Below are 20,508 nucleotides of genomic sequence, written 5' to 3'. Positions count from 1 at the left end.
ATAATAATTGGAAAAAAAACAACAAAGTAAAAAAAAAAAAAAAAAAAAAAAAAAAAGCGAGAGTCAATTCACAACATCAACGTCAAAATTGCATAAGCATGTGCAAACATAACATAGAACGTATGTACAATACAATATCGCGATAGATGAATAACAACGAGGACAATAGGGTAGGGGCGTGGTGGAGAGCGGAAGGAAGAATGGACAAGAGGAAGAGTAAAGAAGGCAGGGGAGGCTGACAACAGACAGATATAGTGACAGTGACAGTGGAGAGACATAGAGACTGACAGGGGAGGAGAGAGGCGTATATATATTGACAATCTATACATGATTTTTTGTTTATAATTGATATGTGTCACATAATCACATGTTTTTCAATAAATGTGCACGATATATGTTTTTAAAGTTAGGGATGCTTTTTACAGTGTTTACATTGAGGCAGGATAATAATTCATTCCATAAACAGCCCCCTGAATAAGACAGACTAGATTTAAAAAGATCGATCCTTGGAAGTGGTACCATAACTTTATGAAGATGACGATGAGTGTTGATTACAAATTTATTCTTCAGCGAGGGGGGAGCAAATCCAGACATGATTTTGAACATAAATAGACCTTTGTTAAATAGAAGTTTTGTTTTCAGTGGGAGGATATCGAGAGCTTTATAATCAGATACAGTCAATGATGAAGATTTTAAAAGAATCAATTTTACAGCTCTTCTATGCAGACTCAATAGAGGTTTTATAATACTGTCACTCGCCGAATCCCACACTGTCGAAGCATAGTTAATGTGTGATTCTATATAAGTACTGACAAATAGTTTTCGGCAGTGAAGATCCAAAAAGTGTTTGATTCTAGACAGTTGATAGATATTTTTTGATACCTGTTTGCATAACAGAGAAATATGATGTGACCATGACAAATTATTATCGATAGTGATGCCAAGGATTTTATGGTGGTCAACTTCTTCAATCTTGTCACCTTTGATGAAAATAGGCGAACAGTTTATGGATATATTTTGACGTTTTTGTCTTGTTGTGATTATTAGGAATTTTGTTTTTTTAGGATGGAGACACATGTGGTTTAGTTCGGACCATTCAATCAATTGGTCAATACTTTCCTGAAGAGAAAGAGATACGATACATAGGTTAGTATGACTAGTATGAATGGTGGTGTCATCAGCAAACATTTCACATGGTGTCTTGATAGATAAGGGTAGGTCGTTAATATATGCAGAAAATAAGATAGGTCCCAAAACAGAACCTTGAGGTACACCATAGTTAATTGGTAATAACATTGATTTTGAACCATTTGTGGACACAAGTTGTTTTCTTTCAGAGAGAAAAGATGAGATAAGTTCTAATGTATTCAAAGACAAACCATAAATCTTTAGTTTTTTCAGGAGGAGAGAATGATCAATCACATCAAAAGCCTTCATAAAGTCGATGCTAAATGAGGTGGGTGTTAGCTGACGATGCTAAATGAGGCGGATATTAGCTGATGATACTGACAGGATTTGATGTCAGCTGATGACGCTGAATAGGGCGGATGTTAGTTGATAAGAATGGAGCGGATGTTAGCTTGCTTGCTGACCGTTAGTCGGCGATGGTTGAGAAAAAAGATATGATGAATTTTGATGAATCGCTGTCTATACCCCGATGTGATGATGACTCGGTAGTGCATGAGTGAGTGCCCAGAGACGTTGTTCATCTGTGGTGCGTGTCCTTCACGCTGGTTTGGCAAGGTTCTCGCGAGACACGCTAGCAAGGTGCGTTTCTTTTTTCCACCTCGTGGCAAAGGTTTCGCGAATCAAGGCTAATATAAGTAACTTTCAGAGCAACATTGCCGCGAGGTAAGCATATATATATATATATAATCTACTTCCCGCCTCGCATTCGTTTCGTTGCGCATGTATACTCCTAGCTCTCGCCACTCACTCTCTGGCCACAAGCACGCAAGCGTTGTAGCGATTAGGAAAACGCGCCTCTGGTCCCAACCCCCTCCACCACCACCCACTCCCCCCACCCTGGCTGTCCAGGCGTGACGCCCCTGCACGTGGCTGCTCGGTGCGGGTCCCTGGAGGTGGCCCAGTGCCTGGTGGCGGTGGGGGCCAACCTGATCGTCCAGGACAACGACGGCTGGGCGCCCATCCACATGGCGGCCTTCTTCAACAACGAGCCCGTCATCAAGATGCTGGTCTGGAAGTCCCAGAGCCAGCTGGAGCTGCACACCAACAACAAGTCAGTGCAGCACAGCACATACAGCTGGGAACGATTTGTCTGTGCAAGGGGGAGGAGTGTGTGAAGTGAAAAGTGAAAAGTAAAGAAAAAAAGAATCGTATCGTATGTCCAGGCTGTTGTCTACAAATTGCGTTATGTTCAGACGGCTGCCATACAAAAGTGTGCTCGGCGTATTCAGAATGTTGTCCACATGTCTATTCCATGTGCTTTGACTATTGTCTTCAATGTGCTTCAGGTGTTCAGACTATTGTCCACAGCGTGTGAGAGGAATGTGGCAGAATCGTTGAGACGCTTATCTGCCAATACAGTGTTCGTAAGGGCCTGGATTGGATTCCCTTTCTCGCCCTTTTTCAAAAGTTTGTTTGGTAAATCAAACTGAGCGTCTGGTCATTCGAATGAGAGATAACACTAAGTCCTGTGTGCAGCACGCACTGGTGTACTGAAAAAAAGAACCCATGGCAACAAAACCGTTGTACTCTGGCAAAATTCTGTAGAACCCCACTCTGACAGGAGCACAACTGAAAATGCAAGCACTCAAGCCCTGACCAAGCGCGTTGGGCTATGCTGCTGGTCCGGCATCTGCCTGGCAGATGTGGTGTAGCAGATATGGATTTGACACCTCCTTGAGAAACTGAAACTGAAACTGCTCACTGTGTTCAGACTGAACGTGTGCCCCATGTGTTCATGTGTTCAGGCTATTGCACACAACGTGTATCCCATTTGTTCAGACTATTGTACACAACGTGTGCTCCATTTGTTCAGACTATTGTACACAACGTGTGCTCCATGTGTTCAGACTATTGTACACAATGTGTGCTTCATGTGTTCAGACTATTGTACACAACGTGTGCTCCATGTGCTCAGACTATTGTACACAACTTGTGCACCATGTGTTCAGACAATTGTACACAACGTGTGCTCCATGTGTTCAGACTATTGTACACAACTCGTGCTCCACGTGTTCAGACTATTGTACACAACGTGTGCTCCATGTGCTCAGACTATTGTACACAACGTGTGCTCTTTGTGCTCAGACTATTGTACACAACGTGTGCTCCATGTGTTCAGACTATTGTACACATCTCGTGCTCCACGTGTTCAGACTATTGTACACAACGTGTGCTCCATGTGCTCAGACTATTGTACACAACGTGTGCTCCATGTGCTCAGACTATTGTACACAACGTGTGCTTCATGTGTTCAGACTATTGTACACAACGTGTGCTCCACGTGTTCAGACTATTGTACACAACGTGTGCTCCATGTGTTCAGACTATTGTACACAACTCGTGCTCCACGTGTTCAGACTATTGTACACAACTTGTGCTCCATGTGTTAAGACTATTGTACACAACGTGTGCTTCATGTGTTAAGACTATTGTACACAACTTGTGCTCCATGTGTTCAGACTATTGTACACAGCGTGTGCTCCATGTGTTCAGACTATTGTACACAACGTGTGCTCCATGTGCTCAGACTATTGTACACAACGTGTGCTCCATGTGTTCAGACTATTGTACACAACGTGCGACCCATGTGTTCAGACTATTGTACACAACATGTGCCTCACGTGTTCATACTATTGTATACGTGTGTCCCATGTGTTCAGACTATTCTATTCGACGTGTGCCTCACGTGTTCAGACTATTGCATACGACGTGTGCCTCACGTGTTCAGACTATTGTATATAACATGTGCCCTATTGTATACGGCGTGTGCCCTTTGTGTTCAGACTATTTAACACAGCGTGCGCCTCATGTGTTCAAACTATTGTGTACGGCGTGTGCCCCATGTGTACAGACTATTGTACACAACGTATGTCCCATGTGATCAGACTATTGTACACAACATGTGCCCCATGTGTACAGATTATTGTACACAACATGTGCCCCATGTGTACAGACTATTGTACACAACGTATGCTCCATGTGTACAGATTATTGTACACAACATGTGCCCCATGTGTACAGATTATTGTACACAACATGTGCCCCATGTGTATAGACTATTGTACACAACATGTGCCCCATGTGTACAGACTATTGTACACAACATGTGCCCCATGTGTACAGATTATTGTACACAACGTATGCCCCATGTGTACAGACTATTGTACACAACATGTGCCCCATGTGTTCAGACTGTTGTATACGGCGTGTGCCTCACGTGTTCAGACTATTGTACACAACATATGCCCCATGTATTCAGACAATTGGCAACAACGTGTGCCCCATGTGTTCAGACATTTTACACAGCGCGTGCCCCATGTGTTCAGACTATTTTACACAGCGCGTGCCCCATGTGTTCAGACTGTTTTCCATAGCGTGTGCCCCATGTGTTCATGATATTGCACACAATGTGTGCCGCGTGTGTTCAGGCTGCTGTCCACCCCTCTGCTGCTGGCAGCCACTTCTGGCGGTCTGTCGGCCGTCAAGTGTCTGATCAACCTGGGAGCCCACATCCTGGCCAAGGACTCGCAAGGCAACAACATGGTGCACCTGGCAGCCCTCAGCGTGCACATCAACGTCCTGAAGTTTTTCATTAAGTGGAACCACCCCAAAGTGCCTGTCTGGAACATTTTAGTGGGTGAGCTCTTTTGGGCAGATTTAGGGGTTGAAGACTTTGAGGGAGGAGGGAGAACACAGTTTGAAAACAAACAACACAATACAATCTACCCCTAGTATAGGTGGTGCATGATGATATAAAGCATAGTGCAACAAGATACAACAGAGTTCAATACAGCACAATCTTTTACTAGTAAAAGGGGCATATAATGATGTCCAATGCAATACAACATAACATAGTAAAGCACAATGCAATCTTCCTATGGTAAAGGGGGCTATGGTGATATGCAACACAGTACAACAGAACAATGTTCCCGCAGCAAAGGGGCCGTGAGCTGATATCGGGAGGATCATACGGTAACTGTGACTCTCAAACTAGGAGGCAAGATTGCACTGGCTCTTAGTGCTGAAGCCTTGGGTGCTAGTTAGCCTTTGGGAACGCCGACTGTCCTAAATCCCTCTTGGCCAAGAGAGTGGGCAAGACACTCTCCACTTTAATCAAATTCTAGCCCAGGTAGTTGGGACAGCAGTTGCCCCCTCTGATGGTCATAGTCGGACACGACTGACTATCATACATATGGTAACAGGGATGATGGCGGACGAAGAGTTGGAACGAAAGGAGAAAGCTGTACGGAGTCTGGATATCTTGACCCGTGACCACAGCAACTGGGAGGCCGTTTTGACTGCTGGTACATTCTCTTGTTTTCCACTCTGTGTGTGTGTGTGTGTGCGTGTGCGTGTGCGTGTGCGTGTGCGTGTGTGTGTGTGCGTGTGTGTGTGTGTGTGTGTGTTTCTTCAGTTTAACGTCTTTTCTCTGGAAAGTGATATTAGACAGGGGCAAGGGTAGGGGAGATGTGTGTTTGTGTGTGTGTGTGTGCGCACGCGCGCACGTGTGTGTGTGTGTGCATGTGGTGTGCGCGCACGCGCGTGTGTGTGTCAGTATGTGTGTGTGTGTGTGTGTGTGCGCGCGCACGCGCGTGCGTGCGTGCGCTTTACAGTTTCTGATACAACAACGAACAACACACTGCAAGTAATATGCCCGCCTGTGTTCGTAAACAAAATGTACACAGCCATGTCAGCATATATACAACACACACACACACACACACACACACACACACACACACACACACACACACACACACACACAGAGTTTCAGTGTCAAAGTGGTGTCAAAGCTTGCGGATATATCCATATACACTACAACATATCTGTTTAATGATGGTAATGATTAAAAAAAAAAAAAAAGCAAAAAAAAAGCTGATGCTTTTCCTGTGTATAAATCCAACAGTAGCAACGTGCAGACTGATCCATATATGTTACACCATGTCTGCTTAAACATGCAAAAAAATGAAAGAAAGGGGGGTGTGGGGGGTGGAGCATATGCCTTACCGACGCATAGCCCCAATGCGCATAAACTCAACACACATAAACCCAACGAGCACAAACCTAACGCACACAAACCAAATGTGCATAACCTTAACCTGCATCAGCCCAACACACATACACACAACGTGCATCAACCCATCACACATAAACACAACGTGTATCAACCCGACACACATAAACACAGCGTGCATCAGCCCAACACACATACACACAACGTGTATCAACCCATCACACAAACACAACGTGTATCAACCTAACACACATACACACAACGTGCATCAACCCAACACACATACACACAACGTGCATCAACCCGACACACATACACACAACGTGTATCAACCCGACACACATAAACACAACGTGCATCAACCCATTACACATAAACACAACATGCATCAACTCGACACACATAAACACAACGTGCATCAACCCGACACACATAAACACAACGTGCATCAACCCAACACACATAACCTCAGCGTGCACCAACCCGACACACATAAACACAATGTGTATCAACCCAACACACATAAACACAACGTGCATCAACCCGACACACATAAACATAGCGTGCGTGACACATATACACACAACGTGCATCAACCCAACGCAAACAAACTAAGCGTTCACAAACCAACACCCATAAACCCAACCCACATGTTCCCAGTGCAGCGCACATAAACCCAATAAATGCACATAGAACCAATCCAGCGCACATTGACCCAATCCAACACACATAAACCCAACGTGCATCAAACCCTATCCAACCCACATAGACCCAACGAGCATAAACATAATCCAGCGCACATAGGCCCAATCCAACGCACATAGACCCAATCCAATCCACATGGACCCATTCCAACGCACATAGACCCAACGGGCATAAACCCAATCCAAAGTGCATAAATCCAGTTCTACGCACATAGACCCAACATGCATTAACCCAGTCCAATGCACACAAACCCAATCCAAAGCAAACAAACCAGTCCAGCGCACCATAACCAAACACGCATAAACCCAATTCAACGCACATAGAGGCAACCCAACATAAAACCAATCTAACGCACATGTACCCAATCCAGCGCACAGAGACCCAGTCCAATGCATATAAACCCAATCCAACACGCATAAACCCAGTCAAACGCACATAAAACCAATTCAACGTAAAGAAATCCAATCCAACGCACATAGATCCGATCCAATCCAACAATCCAACGCACATAGATCCAATCCAACGCACATAAACCCAACCAACCACGCATAGACCCAATTCAAACGCGCAGAAACCCAACCAAATGCACACAGACCCAATTCAAACGCGCATAGACCCAGTCCAACGAGTAGAGACGCAATCCAACGCACATAAACCCATTCCAACGCACATAGACCCAATCCAAACGCGCATAGACCCAATCCAAACGCGCATAGACCCAGTCCAAACGCGCATAGACCCCACCAATCTCAGCACACACATAAACCCCAACGCGCATCAATCCAACAGACCTTACTAAACCCAAGGCGGATCCCCCCACCCCCCCACACACACCCTATACCCTCCCCCCCAAACACCCCCCACACACACCCCAAACACCCTCACCCCACAAACATCCCACCCCCCTACACTCCCCCAACCCCCATTGCCCCAAACACCCCCACACCCCCACACACATCCCCCCTACCCCCACCACACACACCCACACGTCCTGACACCCACCCCACACTCCCACCAGGAGCCATGCCGGCGCTGATCAAGCTGCTGAAGGAGGACAGCGAGCTGCTGCAGTCCCTGGTGACCTCGGTGCTGTGCAATATCTCGGAGAACGCCAACATCCGCGAGGCCATCACCAAGGCCAAGGGGGGCCCCGTCTTCATCCAGCTGCTGGGCTCCCAGGTGGAGGAGATCCAGTCCCGCTGCGCCATCATCCTGGGCGACCTGGCTCACGTGGAGGGCAACAAGGTCAGGTCAGGTCGTCACCCAGCGGCTCAGGGGGTGGGGTGGGGGAGGGCAACAAGGTCAGGTCAGGTCACCCAGCGGCTCAGTGACGGGGGGTGGGGAGGGGGGGCGTGGTCAGGTCAGGTCTTGCGATGAGACCTAATTTCCATGGCCTAAATTCTTCTATCTCCGAAAACGCTCCGCCTTGAGGGTCCACATCTCGCACGCTCACAGAAAGAAGGAATATATCAGTGCACGTTGAAGTCTGATCTTGTGTTTCATGGAGATGTTGCTGTCCTTCCATACAGTTTTGCGTTTGTGCCTGCGTGAGAGTGTAAGTGTACACAAGTGTCAGGAGAGTTCTGTGCATATGTGTGTGTGTGTGTATGTGAGGTGGGGGTGCAGGGAGGAGGTGGGGTAGAGGATGAGGTATGTGAGTGTATGCATGCCTACACTGTAGGAGCAACAGGATATTGGAACGTATATCTTTGTATATATGTGTGTGGGGTTGGGGGTGGGAGATATGGGCGTGTGTGTGTGTGCTTGTACAAGTAAGCGTTCATCTGTGTGTGTGTGTGTGTGTGTGCGGTTTGTGTGTGTGTGTGTGCCGTGGAAGCTGCGATACATAGACTAGAAATGAGTGTGTGGAGGAAGGGGGTAGAGGAGGTGCAGGGTAATATGTGTGTGTGTGTGTGTGTGTTGGAGCTCATGTGCGTTTATATGTATTTGACTGTGCTTTCATATCTGAAACTGCGTGTTTGGTGCATATCTGTTATGCATGTGTGGGTGTATGTGTGAATGTGTGTCTTCATGTTTTACATTTATTTGCTTATTGATCATCATTGTTGTCTTATTTATTTATTATTATTATTATTATTATTTTATTATTGTTTTCATTACTACTACTTTTTTTAATATTATATTTATTTTTTTTATTTATTTATTTATTTTATTTTATTTATTTATTTATTTTTTTTTTCCTTTTCTTTCTCAAGGCCTGACAAAGCGCGTTGGGTTACGCTGCTGGTCAGGCATCTGCTTGGCAGATGTGGTGTAGCGTATATGGATTTGTCCGAACGCAGTGACGCCTCCTTGAGCTACTGAAACTGAAACTGAAACCATACAGGTTTCAGTCTGGACATTGCTGATATTGTCTTTGCTACTCTCGAGAGGATTTCCGGTTTGGATCCTTCAATGCTGGCGATGCGCTCCAGGTAAATGAACTGTTGGGCAGTTCATAGCTTCTGTCCCCTGACAGTTATATCAGCAGTGACGGTGATGTGGCTGGCCATCAACTTGTTTCTTTTCGGCGCTGATCATGATGCAGGTAAGTTTTGTTATTAATCTGAAAGTTTAGGAAGTTGAAAATTCTGTCCTGATGTCAGGAAGCCTTGGAGGCCAGTGGAGTGATGGCCCCACTCGCCAACCTGCTGGACTCGGACCTTGAGGACGTGCTGGTCAACACAACCTGCGCTCTCCGCACCCTCTGCACGGACAACCCGGAGAACCAGACAGCTGCCGCGGAATGCGGCGTCTTCAGGCCCCTCGTGGAGTTCCTCACTGTGGCCTCTGGTGGGTGCTGCTGCTGTTTTCAGGGATTGGGGAGAGGGGGGTGGGGTTGAGTGCTGAAGGGTGAAGGGAGGGAGGTTTGAGTCTCTGTGTGTGTGTGTGTGTGTGTGTGTGTGCTCACGCTTGGTGTACTTGAGAGCGAGTGATTGCGTGTGTGTGTGTGTGTGTGTGTGTGTGTGTGTGTGTGTGTGTGTGTGTGATATGTAGTTTCATCATAGTGATTAGGCGATGTGAGCGAATGTATGAGTGTGTATATGTGTGCGTGTGTGTGTGTTGTGTGTGTGTGTGTGTGTGTGAGAGAGAGAGAGAGAGAGCTGATGATGATGATATTGAGAGAGTGAGAAATAACCCTGATGTGTAAGTAAATGTGTGTCCGCGCCTCTGTGCGTGTGATGAAAACGAGAACTAACACTGACTGTGTGGCTGGCTTGTTCTGCACAGACGACCTCCAGGCGAGTACAGCGGCGGCTCTGTGCGCCCTGTGCTCCAAGCACAAAGAGAACCAGGACGCGATCATGGCACAGGGCGCCGCCAGGTCAGTCACTGTGGCTCTTGCACCGTCACTGGCTCCAGTCCTCTTGATTTTACCACTGAAATTTATGACAGTCTTTTGTGAAGGACAACAACTCTCAAACTGGGGCAAAATTGCACTGCCTCTTAGAGCTACAACCTTGGGAGCTTGTTAGCCATCGAGAATGCGGTTCTTGCATCTTCCCTGGCTCCAGTCCTACCACTGACATGTATATGTTTACATCTGTTTTCAGCCTGGAATGGATCGATGGGGGGGGGGGGTGGGGGCGGTGCACTCTGAGTGATAAAGAGAGAGAGAGAGAGAGAGAGAGAGAGAGAGAAGGACATTTGTGCGCGCATGCGTTAGAGTGTGTGTGTGTGTGTGTGTGTGTGTGATAACCTGTACAAATTCGCAAATGTCCAAGAATGGCTGTGTGTGTTTGTGTCTGTGTACACACACACACACACACGCACGCACGCGCGCGCGCACACACACACACACACACATATATATACATATGATATATATATATATATATATAATACACCTACCTGCACCACCCTACGCAACCATCTCACCCCTGTGTGGGAGGCAGACCCACTGAGATATAAGTTTGCATTTACATTTATTATATATCTTCAACGTTGAGCGTTTATCACAAACTTAAGCTGACGGTTGGGCCAACAGCAAAGTGAGAGCTGTATGCTCCCATTGCAATGGGAAGTCATTTAGGACTTAGTCTTTTGTGAAGGACAATGACTCTCAAGCTAGGGCAAAATAGCACTGGCTCTTAGAGCCTTGGGGGCTTGTTAGCCATCGAGAACCACCCCAGCACCGACTGTCCTAAAACCCTCTTGGCCGAGAGAGTGGAGATGTCAACTTGGGCAAGACACTCTCCATTATAATAAAATTCTAGCCCAGATACTCGGGACAGCAGTTGCCCCCACTGCTGTTCTGATGGTCATTGTCGGACACGACTGACTATCATACACACACACATCAGTCTGTCTATCTGTCAATATATATATATATATATATATATATATATATATATATGTGTGTGTGTGTGTGTGTGTGTGTGTGTGTATGTGTGTGTGTGTGTGTGTGTGTGTGTGTATGTATATACACATACTACATATGTCTATGGGCAGACCGCTGGTGGAGCGGATCCGGAACAGTCGCAGCGTGACGGTGCAGATGAAGGCGACAGCGGCCTTAGAGGCCTTGGTGCTCCACAACCCTGCCAGCCAGCGAATCTTCATCGACCTGGGCGCCCCAAAAGCCCTTCTCCGTCTGCTCAAGGTGGGCCGGGCCACAGTTTTCGGTTTCGGTTTCGAATAAAGTTTCAGGGGAAGGCGTCACTACTGTATCAGTTGGGACCAAATTCCATATACACGCTACACTACATTGGCTAGCTTGGCCAGCTGTCTAGCAGCGTAACCCAGTACGTCTCCCCCCCCCCCCTCTCTCTCTCTCTCTCTCCCTCCCTCCATATATATATACATCCGTTGTTAAAACCAATGGAAGAGTACGTAAGTTTCAGTTTCAGTTTCAGTAGCTCAAGGAGGCGTCACTGCGTTCGGACAAACCATATACGCTACACCACATCTGCCAAAGCAGATGCCTGACCAGCAGCGTAACCCAACGCGCTTAGTCAGGCCTTGAGAAAAAAAACAAAAAAAACAAAAAAACAAAAAAACAAAAAACCAAAACAAAAACAAAAAACGGGGGAATAAATAATAGATAAGCTTACATAAATAAATAAATAAATAAATAAATGAATAATACTTATAATATAGAAAAAGGTAGTAGTAATAATAATAGTAATACTAATAAAATGATAATAATTAAAAAAAAAAAATAATAATAAATAAGACAACAATGGTGATAAATAAGCGAATAAATGTAAAATATGAAGACACACATTCACACATACACCCACATATGCATAACAGAAATGCACCAAACATGCAGTTTCACAGATACGAAAGTACAGTCAAATACATATAAACGTACATGAGCTCCAGCACACACACACACACACACACACACACATTACCTTGCACCTCCTCCACCCCCCTCCTCCACACACTCATTTCTAGTCTACGTATCGTAGCTTCCACGGCACACACACACACACACACACACACAAACACACACTCACAGAGATGAACACTTACTTGTACAAGCACACACATATACGCCCATATCTCCCACCCCCAACCCCACACACAAATATACAAAGATATATATATATATACGTTCCAATATCCTGATGCTCCCACAGTGTAGGCATGCATACACTCACATACCTCATCCTCTACCCCACCTCCCCCCGCACTCCCACCTCCCCTCACACACACACGTACACAGATCTCTCCTGACACTTGTGTACACTTACACTCTCGCGCATTCATAAACGCACTCAAAAGCACAGACCCACACATCCACACAAACACACACATACACACACGCACAGAGGCTGCCACTGACTGGCCGCAAGAGGGATGGGAAAAGATCTCTGATGCCAAGAACGTGGCGTTTAGTGTGTTGCTCAGTCTATTGTATTTGGAAAGGCCCACAGAGACTCTGTTCCGTTTTGAAGAAATTTGCGCAATGTTGGTTTGGAAATGATGCCGATATTTGTTTGATTTGCAAAGCATCGTGCTCTACCTTTCATGTTAGACTTGCGGCCGCTCCCTCTCTCTGCTTTTATTTCTTTGAGGCGATCGATGGTGTGATGGCCTTGTACCTGTTCTTTTTGGTATTCTTTGACTTTTCTGAGGATTTCCGATTTTCCTAGATGTAGGCCGCTCGTTGGTGTTGCGTTACCAGCAAGTCTGTCAGCTCGCTCATTTCCCTTAACACCTGCATGTCCCGGGCAGTATGACCATGTGAGTTTTTTAATCTGAAAGTTGCGCATTGCCTTATGCCACTCTGGGCTTCCCATTCCGTTTTCAATTTTCTGTATGAGGTTCATTGAGTCGGTCAGAATCATGGCATGTTGGTTTCCGGGCGTATGGATGGACGATAGCCACTGGAGGGCATGTGTCGCAGCTTCAACTTCCATCGTTAGGCTGGAGGTTGTGACTTTGTAGGCAGCATTCTCTTCCCAAATTGTTTTTCCATTTTGTTTCGCAGTGAATCCCCAGCCAGACTGGTCTTTGGTGACTGAGCCATCTGTGTATATGATGATGTCCTCTTCTTTACTGTTTTCTTCTATGAGTAGCTTCACTTCCGCATCTGTTTTGCCCTCTGGCCATTCCCGACAATGTCTTCCTAGAGTGGGTGAAATGACTGTGTTGAATAGATGGTTGAGGTTTTTGGGGTTTTTCTCCCATTCTTTTGTTTCTTTCAGGTCTTGTAGTCGGCATACTAGCTGGATTGTATCTTCTGCTTGTCCCATCCATGATCTTCCTCGTCCTAGACGGCTGCCTTTTGGTTCTTTGACTGCGTCATGCAGTGGGTTTTGAGGGTTTTCTAATGCTTTGAAGTAGGTCTTGACCTGTTCTAACTTGTTTCTGGCCTGCACTGAAGGAAGGTCAAGCAGGTATCGCATGGTTTCTGTGGGCGTGTCTTTTGTTGTTCCAAGGATCAGCCTCATAGCTTCATTTTGTACTCTTTCTAATTTTAGGAGGTTGCTTTGAGACGGTGTTGTTAGCCCAAGTCCGTAGTCGATCACACTGAGGACGAGTGATTGGTATAGCAGGAAGAGGTGGCGTTGTTCAATTCCTTTGGTTGCCATTGCTTTTAAGACTGAAAGGCCCTTTTTGCATTTGAGAACAGTATTTTCCGTATGTTTTCTGAAGGTCAGCATCCTGTCGAAGTGTATTCCTAGGTAGCGTAGGCATTCAGTTTTCTCAATTTGAATTCCATCGAATGACACAGAAGGTGGTGATTTGCTCGCGGTATTGTTGTTGAGGGTGCACAGCAACGTTTGGGCTTTCGCTGGATTGATGGAAGATCCTGTGTCTTTGCACCATTGAGCAATATTGTTTAGTTGTTTCTGGACGGCTTTAGTTCTTTCCTGAGCATCTTTCGAAGTTTTGAAGGCCAGGCCATCATCCGCAAGGGTGAGCACCCGAGCGATTCCATTGTTGTTTAAGTCTGCAAGGCCCTTCGTGTAGACATTGTAGAGGACAGGAGAGAGCGGAGACCCTTGTGGCAGTCCCATGGATAGTTTAGAAGGTGCAGACATCCAATCTCTGAGGCGTAGGACGACGGTTCTTTCCTGAAGCGCTGCTGCTATCCATCTTGTCAGTGTCAAACTTACTCCATAACTTAGTAGCAGCTCCATGAGGTGCGCAAACTGGACTTTATTGTAGGCATCTTCAAGGTCAATTGCTACTGCTAGTGTTTCTTCTTTTCTTTGAAATCCTTCATACACCTCATATGCAAAAGCAGCTGCATTTTCCCATGTGGACTTGCCTGTTCTGTAACCACCTTGATTTGAAGGGAGAATGTGCCTGTGTTCAAGATCCCTTGCAAGTTTCCTGGCTATCATGCGTTCCATGAGCTTTCCAGCAATGTTTTGCATGGTTAGGATCCGGTAGCCGCTTACCTGACGATGGTCCTTTCCTGGTTTTGGTATGGGTTTTAAGAAGCTGTGTGTCCAGTCCTCCGGCACCTGTCCATTGTGGAAACTGTTTTGATATAGATTGAAAAGTTTGCTTCTGTCTTCTTCCGATAGCTCCTTGATGTCTGAGTAACGAACTTTGTCTGGGCCAGGAGCCGATTCTTTCTTGCATTTAGCTATTGCCTCGTTTAGATCATCCATTGCCAAGTCATCATCAGGTCCAGTCTGCATAAGGGTTTGGTTTAACTCCTCAATATATTTCTTTTTCTCATCTAAGTTTCTTTGATCACTCTGTTTCTGAAGAGTACGTAAAATAACCGTAATTAAAATAGGACAATTAAAGCAACGTCACAAAGACCAAATCATCCACGTCTCGCTCAGTCAACGCAAAATAATAATCAATTCATTACATTTTTGAATATTGTAAACGGTGTAAAAAGATAAGTTCACCCACGTCTGCTTCAATCCTCGTCAACTTTGAATCAAGCTAAAAACTGACGTCGATTTCCTTCAGGAAGTGAAAAATAGTGTCCCGTGAAACATTCTGGATTGTTGGCCACATAGAAGTACAGTGTAGTGGGGGTCAGTTGACGCTGGGTGACGTGTGTCACATCATTATACCTGACTCTCAGAAGATGAAAGAAGCGATGCGGGAGTTTCTGCATGCACGCACACACGCTGTGTTTTTCTTTTCTTCCTCCTTTCCATCCTTCCTTTCTTTCTTCCATCCTTCCTTCCTTTCTTTCATCCAAAACTTTCCCTTTCTTTGTGTCTGTGTGTGTATGCGACAGAACATTTACACGGAGGTGCGCTGTGTGTGTGTGTGTGTGTGTGTGTGTGTGTGTGTGTGTGAGTGCGCGCGTGCGTGCCTCTGTGTGTGTGTGTGTGTGTGTGTGTGTATGCGCGCGCGCGCGACAGAACATTTACACGCAGGTGCGGGAGCAGGGAGCAAACGCCCTGTGGGCCCTGGCGGGGAACAAGAAGACCCAGCAGAAGTACATCGCCGAGCAGGCGTCCATCCCGCACATCATTCAGCTCCTGCTGGAGCCCACAGAAAAGCTGCTGCGTGTGGGTGAGCGACCGCGGGCCTTCCGGGGGTGAATGAGTTTCAGTTTCAGTTTCAGTTTATCAAAGAGGCGTCACTGCGTTCGGACAAATCCATATACGCTACACTCACATCTGCTAGGCAGATGCCTGCCTGACAGCACCATAACCCAACGCGCTTTAGTCAGGCCATGAGTGCATGCACGTATTTTTGTGTACCTATCAGAGTGGATTTCTTCTTTACCCCCCACACCCCGCCCCCCACCCCTCCCCATAATTTTGCCAGAGGATAACACTCTCGTTGCCATGGGTTCTTTTTCAGTGAGTAAAGTGCGTGCTGCACACGGGGCTTCGGTTTATCGTCTCACCCGAAAGACTAGAAGCTCCGTTTGATTTTCCAGTCAAACTTGGGAGAAAGGGCGAGAGCGGGATTCTTCTTCCTTCAATGTCCATCAGCCGGCTATTATTGAGAGGGAGATGCGCAGCGTGGAGAGGGAGAGAGAAAAGAGGATGAAAGTAGAAAGAAACGGGAAAAGAATTTTGGCCCTAACGGTTCAGGCGAAAAGGAAAAAAAGAAAAGAAAAAAAAAAAAGGATTTTGGTCCTGACGGTTAAGGCGCAGCTGCATGCGGAGCTGTACTCAGGCCTTCAAGCCCAAGTCCCTGCAGCAACGTAAGTGAAGCTGCAGGCCCGCAAATCGCCACACCACCGGAAAAAAAAACAAAAACAAATTAAAACGGACTCTCTGCATTGGCAGCTGAGCGTCTCAACCATTCTGCCACCCCCCCTTCTTCTAGTTTGTGATGGGTGAAGGTTGGTGACCAAACGGTGTAATGTATTGGTATATCATGCACTCCGCGATTCTGTCCCTGCCGTCTGAGTTCCTGGCAACTTTTGTGGCTGAGGATTCGCCGTTTCGTATTGTATTGCATTGCATTGTATTGAATGCATTGAATTGCAGTGCATTGTATTGCTTTGTATTGCATTGTATTACATTGTATTGTATTACTCTTTTTGTCACAACAGATTTCTCTGTGTGAAATTCGGGCTGTTTTCCCCAAGGAGAGCGTGTCGCTACACTGAGAGCGCCATCCCGTTTTGTGTGTGTGTGTGCTTTTTTTCTGCCTGCAATTTTCTTTCTTTTCCAATGGAAGTAAATTTTCCTGCAGGATTTTGCCAGGGACAACCCTTTTGCTGCCGTGGGTTCTTTCAAATACGTGCGCTGAGTGCATGCTGTACTGGGGGAGAAAATACTGGGGACTGTGGGATTCGAACCAGCGCGCTCAGATTCTCTCGCGGACGCGTTACGACTAGGCCAACACTCCACTTTTGAGCGGTCCTGTGCAATGGTGGCGGTGTCAGCGTTAAGAAGTGTCGGGGATGCCTTCAGTGTGTCCTTGAAGCAAGCACTCTGTCCTCTAATAGCACGCTTCCCCCCTGTTACATTTCAGCATAGAAGAGTTGCTAGTAGATGTGCTTTTTGACTCACTTGTGTAAACAAAGTGAGTCTGTGTTTTAACCCGGTGTTCGGTTGTCCCTCTCTCTCTCTCTCTCTCTCTCTCTCTCTGTGTGTGTGTGTGTGTGTGTGTGTGTGTGTGTGTCTGTGTGTCCGTGGTAAACTTTAACATTGACATTTTCTCTGCAAATATTTTGTCAGTTGACACCAAATTGGGCATAAAAATAGGAAAAATTCAGTTCTTTCCAGTCATCTTGTTTACAACAATATTGCACCTCTGGGATGGGCACAAAAAAAAACAACAACAAAAAAGCCAAATTGTATGCAAACTGCATTTACTGTTATATTTATATTTTTTGTATTCTCTAAACTTGGCACTTTGATCTGGTATTCGACACAACAACAAGAGCAGTCATTATTATCATTTTTTGATCAAACAGGAATTTCTTTTGCTAAGCATGGAAGTTTTATTTATTTTGCAAACGTTTTGGTGCAGATAGTAAAAAAAGGGAAATTAATATGTAATTAATGCTAGGGGACTTAATTTGCTTTAAACTGATCTTTCTCATCTTCAACATTACATTTTGAAATCATACTCAATACATAAAAAGCTTGTGTGTTTTACTCTCAGTGTACAGGGCTTTCACTATGTTCATTCGCCCAAGTGGTCTTTTTCGGAAAATACTAAAATCAATACGACGAGTGGACTTTACAGATCTATTGGCTGAGCCCTGAAGGTCATGGGCAAAAATCAATTGCATACACATGTTTATACACATTCAAAGCGTGTGCTCATTCTTCGCGAACGCGAACAACGCCATTTTGTTTCAAGTTGTTGACCTGCCCGTTCAATCCTATGTTCAATACACGATAACATGTGATGGAAAGTTGGAGAAGGAGACCATTGAATATTTATTCAGAGAAAGATTTGTGAACGCCTCATCACTTACTGGATTATGCCCCAAACTGCCATAAAAATATCCACAGAATCAGTCGGAATTCATAGTTAAAAATTGTAAACCATGCGAGTTAATACCCTTGAATTGATCACGATGAAACGAAAGAATTTCCAGTCTTGACTTTTCTCAAAATGAAGTCCTTTTCACTTCATACGACGTTTAGAAGTACTTGTACTTGGCTCTACATGTTATTAGTTTAACAAAATACTAAATTTTCATATCAACTTTAAAACTATAAAACTAGAATGAACACAAAAGAGAAATTGAATCGACCGTGTCGTACTACATTCCCGGCGGGTGTAACTAAACTTGTACATCTATCTAGATCTAGAGAAAACGGCTAAATGTTGCAGTGTGATTGCAGCGATAGCCACGTCTCCTTTACCGCGGACTTAAAAAGAATTTTTTTATTGCCCTTAAAGATTTTTTGAATGCCCAAGATACACCAGAATAATATGATTTAAACAGCGCTCTCACTGATTTATCGCCCTTTAAAAAAGTATGTTCAAATATTAAATTTTAGGACGTCAGTTAAGGAGCCATGATAGTGTAATGGATAAGACAGTTTCTTCTCACCCGAACACGCGGGGTTCGAATCTGGTTAGGACTTTTGTTTGTTTGTTTGTTGTTGTTTTTTTTAACCCGAAGCTTTATAATAACAAATACAGAACACATTTTACCGATTAGAATTTTTTAAAAAGTGTATCACAAGTGAGTCTTGAAGGCCTTGCCTCTCTTGTTATTTCTTTTCCTGACAACGTGACCCGCCCATTGTGTCAACAGGAGTGAGTGGACAGATGGTATATTAGCCCTTGAGAGAACACCCGTTTCTGATATTCTTTTTTTCTTCTTTAGTATGCCCTCATGATATTGTTAGAAGTACGGGTGAGACATGCATGTCGTCAGTAACCAAGAAAACAACAACAAAAGACCAAAAACAAAACAAAGCAAAACAAAACCTCTCTACAACATGTATATACACGTAGCGTAATTATGTATGCACACATCAGTTATATTTGCTTTGTTTTTGTCCACGTGTCATTCAATTGTTATTTATGACACGTACATAGTTTGGCGATATATTAATGAATATTGTAAAAAAAAACAAAAACACACACACAAAAAAACCCAATAATAATTAAAAAAAAGAAGAAGAAATCTAAAAAGAAACAATAAAAATATTTGGGAGAAAAGGAGAAATTAAAAAAAAGTCAACCAGAGCTGAACACGTGGTGATACGCTGAAGAATGTGGTTCAAACTCATCAGCACCACTGTCATGACCTTACAAGTATAACTATGCAAGCGCCTATGCTAGGCAGTTTCTTGACTGACTCAGCATCACTCAAACTGACAACTTTATTAGAGAAAAAAAACAGAGCGCTATCGTAGAAAAGAGTGTCAGATGTGATCAGGCTTCCTCCCTCCATACATGCATGGTCTATCGGAGTAGGTGCCAATTATTTCTTTGTGAAGTAGCCTGAGCAGAATATTGTGTCCTGTTAATTAAGCGATTCTGTATGAGAATATTGTGTCTTGTTAATTGAGTGATTCTACATTATGCTAGTTTGAATGTGAACGTACAAATATTACAACCACCACCACGTGATGATGATGATGATGATGACGTGATGATGATGATGATGATGATGATGATGGTGGTGGTGGTGGTATCAGAGACAACGGACGGCAGTCGACAGTGGTCAAGCTATGTGGGCAGGATGCATGCTGGCCACTGCCTTGGGCTTGGAGGACAAGGAAAACCAGATCAAACTGGCCAAGGCCGACGCCATCCAGCAGTTGGTCAGACTGCTGCGCATGAACAAGAAGGAGAGTGTGCAGCTGATGGTGATTGAGGTCCTGGGCATCCTGTGTGTTGGTGAGGCTGATGAAGAGAAGCTGTTGGGGTGGGGCGTATGAACAAGAAGGAGAGCGTGCAGCTGTTGGTGATTGAGGTCCTGGGCATCCTGTGTGTGGTTGAGGCTGATGAAGAGAAGCTGTTGGGTTGGAGCGTATGAACAAGAAGGAGAGCGTGCAGCTGTTGGTGATTAAGGTCCTGGGCATCCTGTGTGTGGGTGAGGCTGATGAAGAGAAGCTGTTGCAGATCCAATTTCTTAAAGGAGGTGTCACTTCGCCTTGTCACTAAGGCCTTGTGTGCGTGTTTGTATGTTTGTGCACACATCAGAGTGGGTTTCTTCTTCAGAATTTTGCAATTCTTCCATGGGTTCATTTTTCAGTGCGTCAAGTGTGTGCTGCGCACAGGACCTC

The 20,508-nt window shown here is 45.1% G+C and overlaps 1 protein-coding gene across 1 annotated transcript in view; it reads left to right on the top strand.

Annotated features, from left to right (window-relative positions):
- Nucleotides 1–20,160, top strand: part of LOC143278029 (ankyrin and armadillo repeat-containing protein-like) — a 36,884-nt gene extending 16,724 nt beyond the window's left edge. Inside the window, exons 10-20 of the mRNA XM_076583043.1 lie at nucleotides 2,038–2,239; nucleotides 3,172–3,279; nucleotides 3,648–3,755; nucleotides 4,617–4,825; nucleotides 5,391–5,492; nucleotides 7,926–8,152; nucleotides 9,514–9,700; nucleotides 10,139–10,232; nucleotides 11,360–11,510; nucleotides 15,718–15,856; nucleotides 19,961–20,160. Coding sequence (XP_076439158.1) covers nucleotides 2,038–2,239; nucleotides 3,172–3,279; nucleotides 3,648–3,755; nucleotides 4,617–4,825; nucleotides 5,391–5,492; nucleotides 7,926–8,152; nucleotides 9,514–9,700; nucleotides 10,139–10,232; nucleotides 11,360–11,510; nucleotides 15,718–15,856; nucleotides 19,961–20,160 — 1,727 coding nt within the window. The remainder of the gene's footprint in view (nucleotides 1–2,037; nucleotides 2,240–3,171; nucleotides 3,280–3,647; nucleotides 3,756–4,616; nucleotides 4,826–5,390; nucleotides 5,493–7,925; nucleotides 8,153–9,513; nucleotides 9,701–10,138; nucleotides 10,233–11,359; nucleotides 11,511–15,717; nucleotides 15,857–19,960) is intronic.
- The last annotated feature ends 348 nt before the right edge of the window (nucleotides 20,161–20,508 follow it).

This window comes from Babylonia areolata, chromosome 2 (genome assembly GCF_041734735.1).
Source record: "Babylonia areolata isolate BAREFJ2019XMU chromosome 2, ASM4173473v1, whole genome shotgun sequence".
In the NCBI taxonomy this organism is placed as follows: domain Eukaryota; kingdom Metazoa; phylum Mollusca; class Gastropoda; order Neogastropoda; family Buccinidae; genus Babylonia; species Babylonia areolata.
This window is presented reverse-complemented; position numbering and strand designations above follow the sequence as displayed.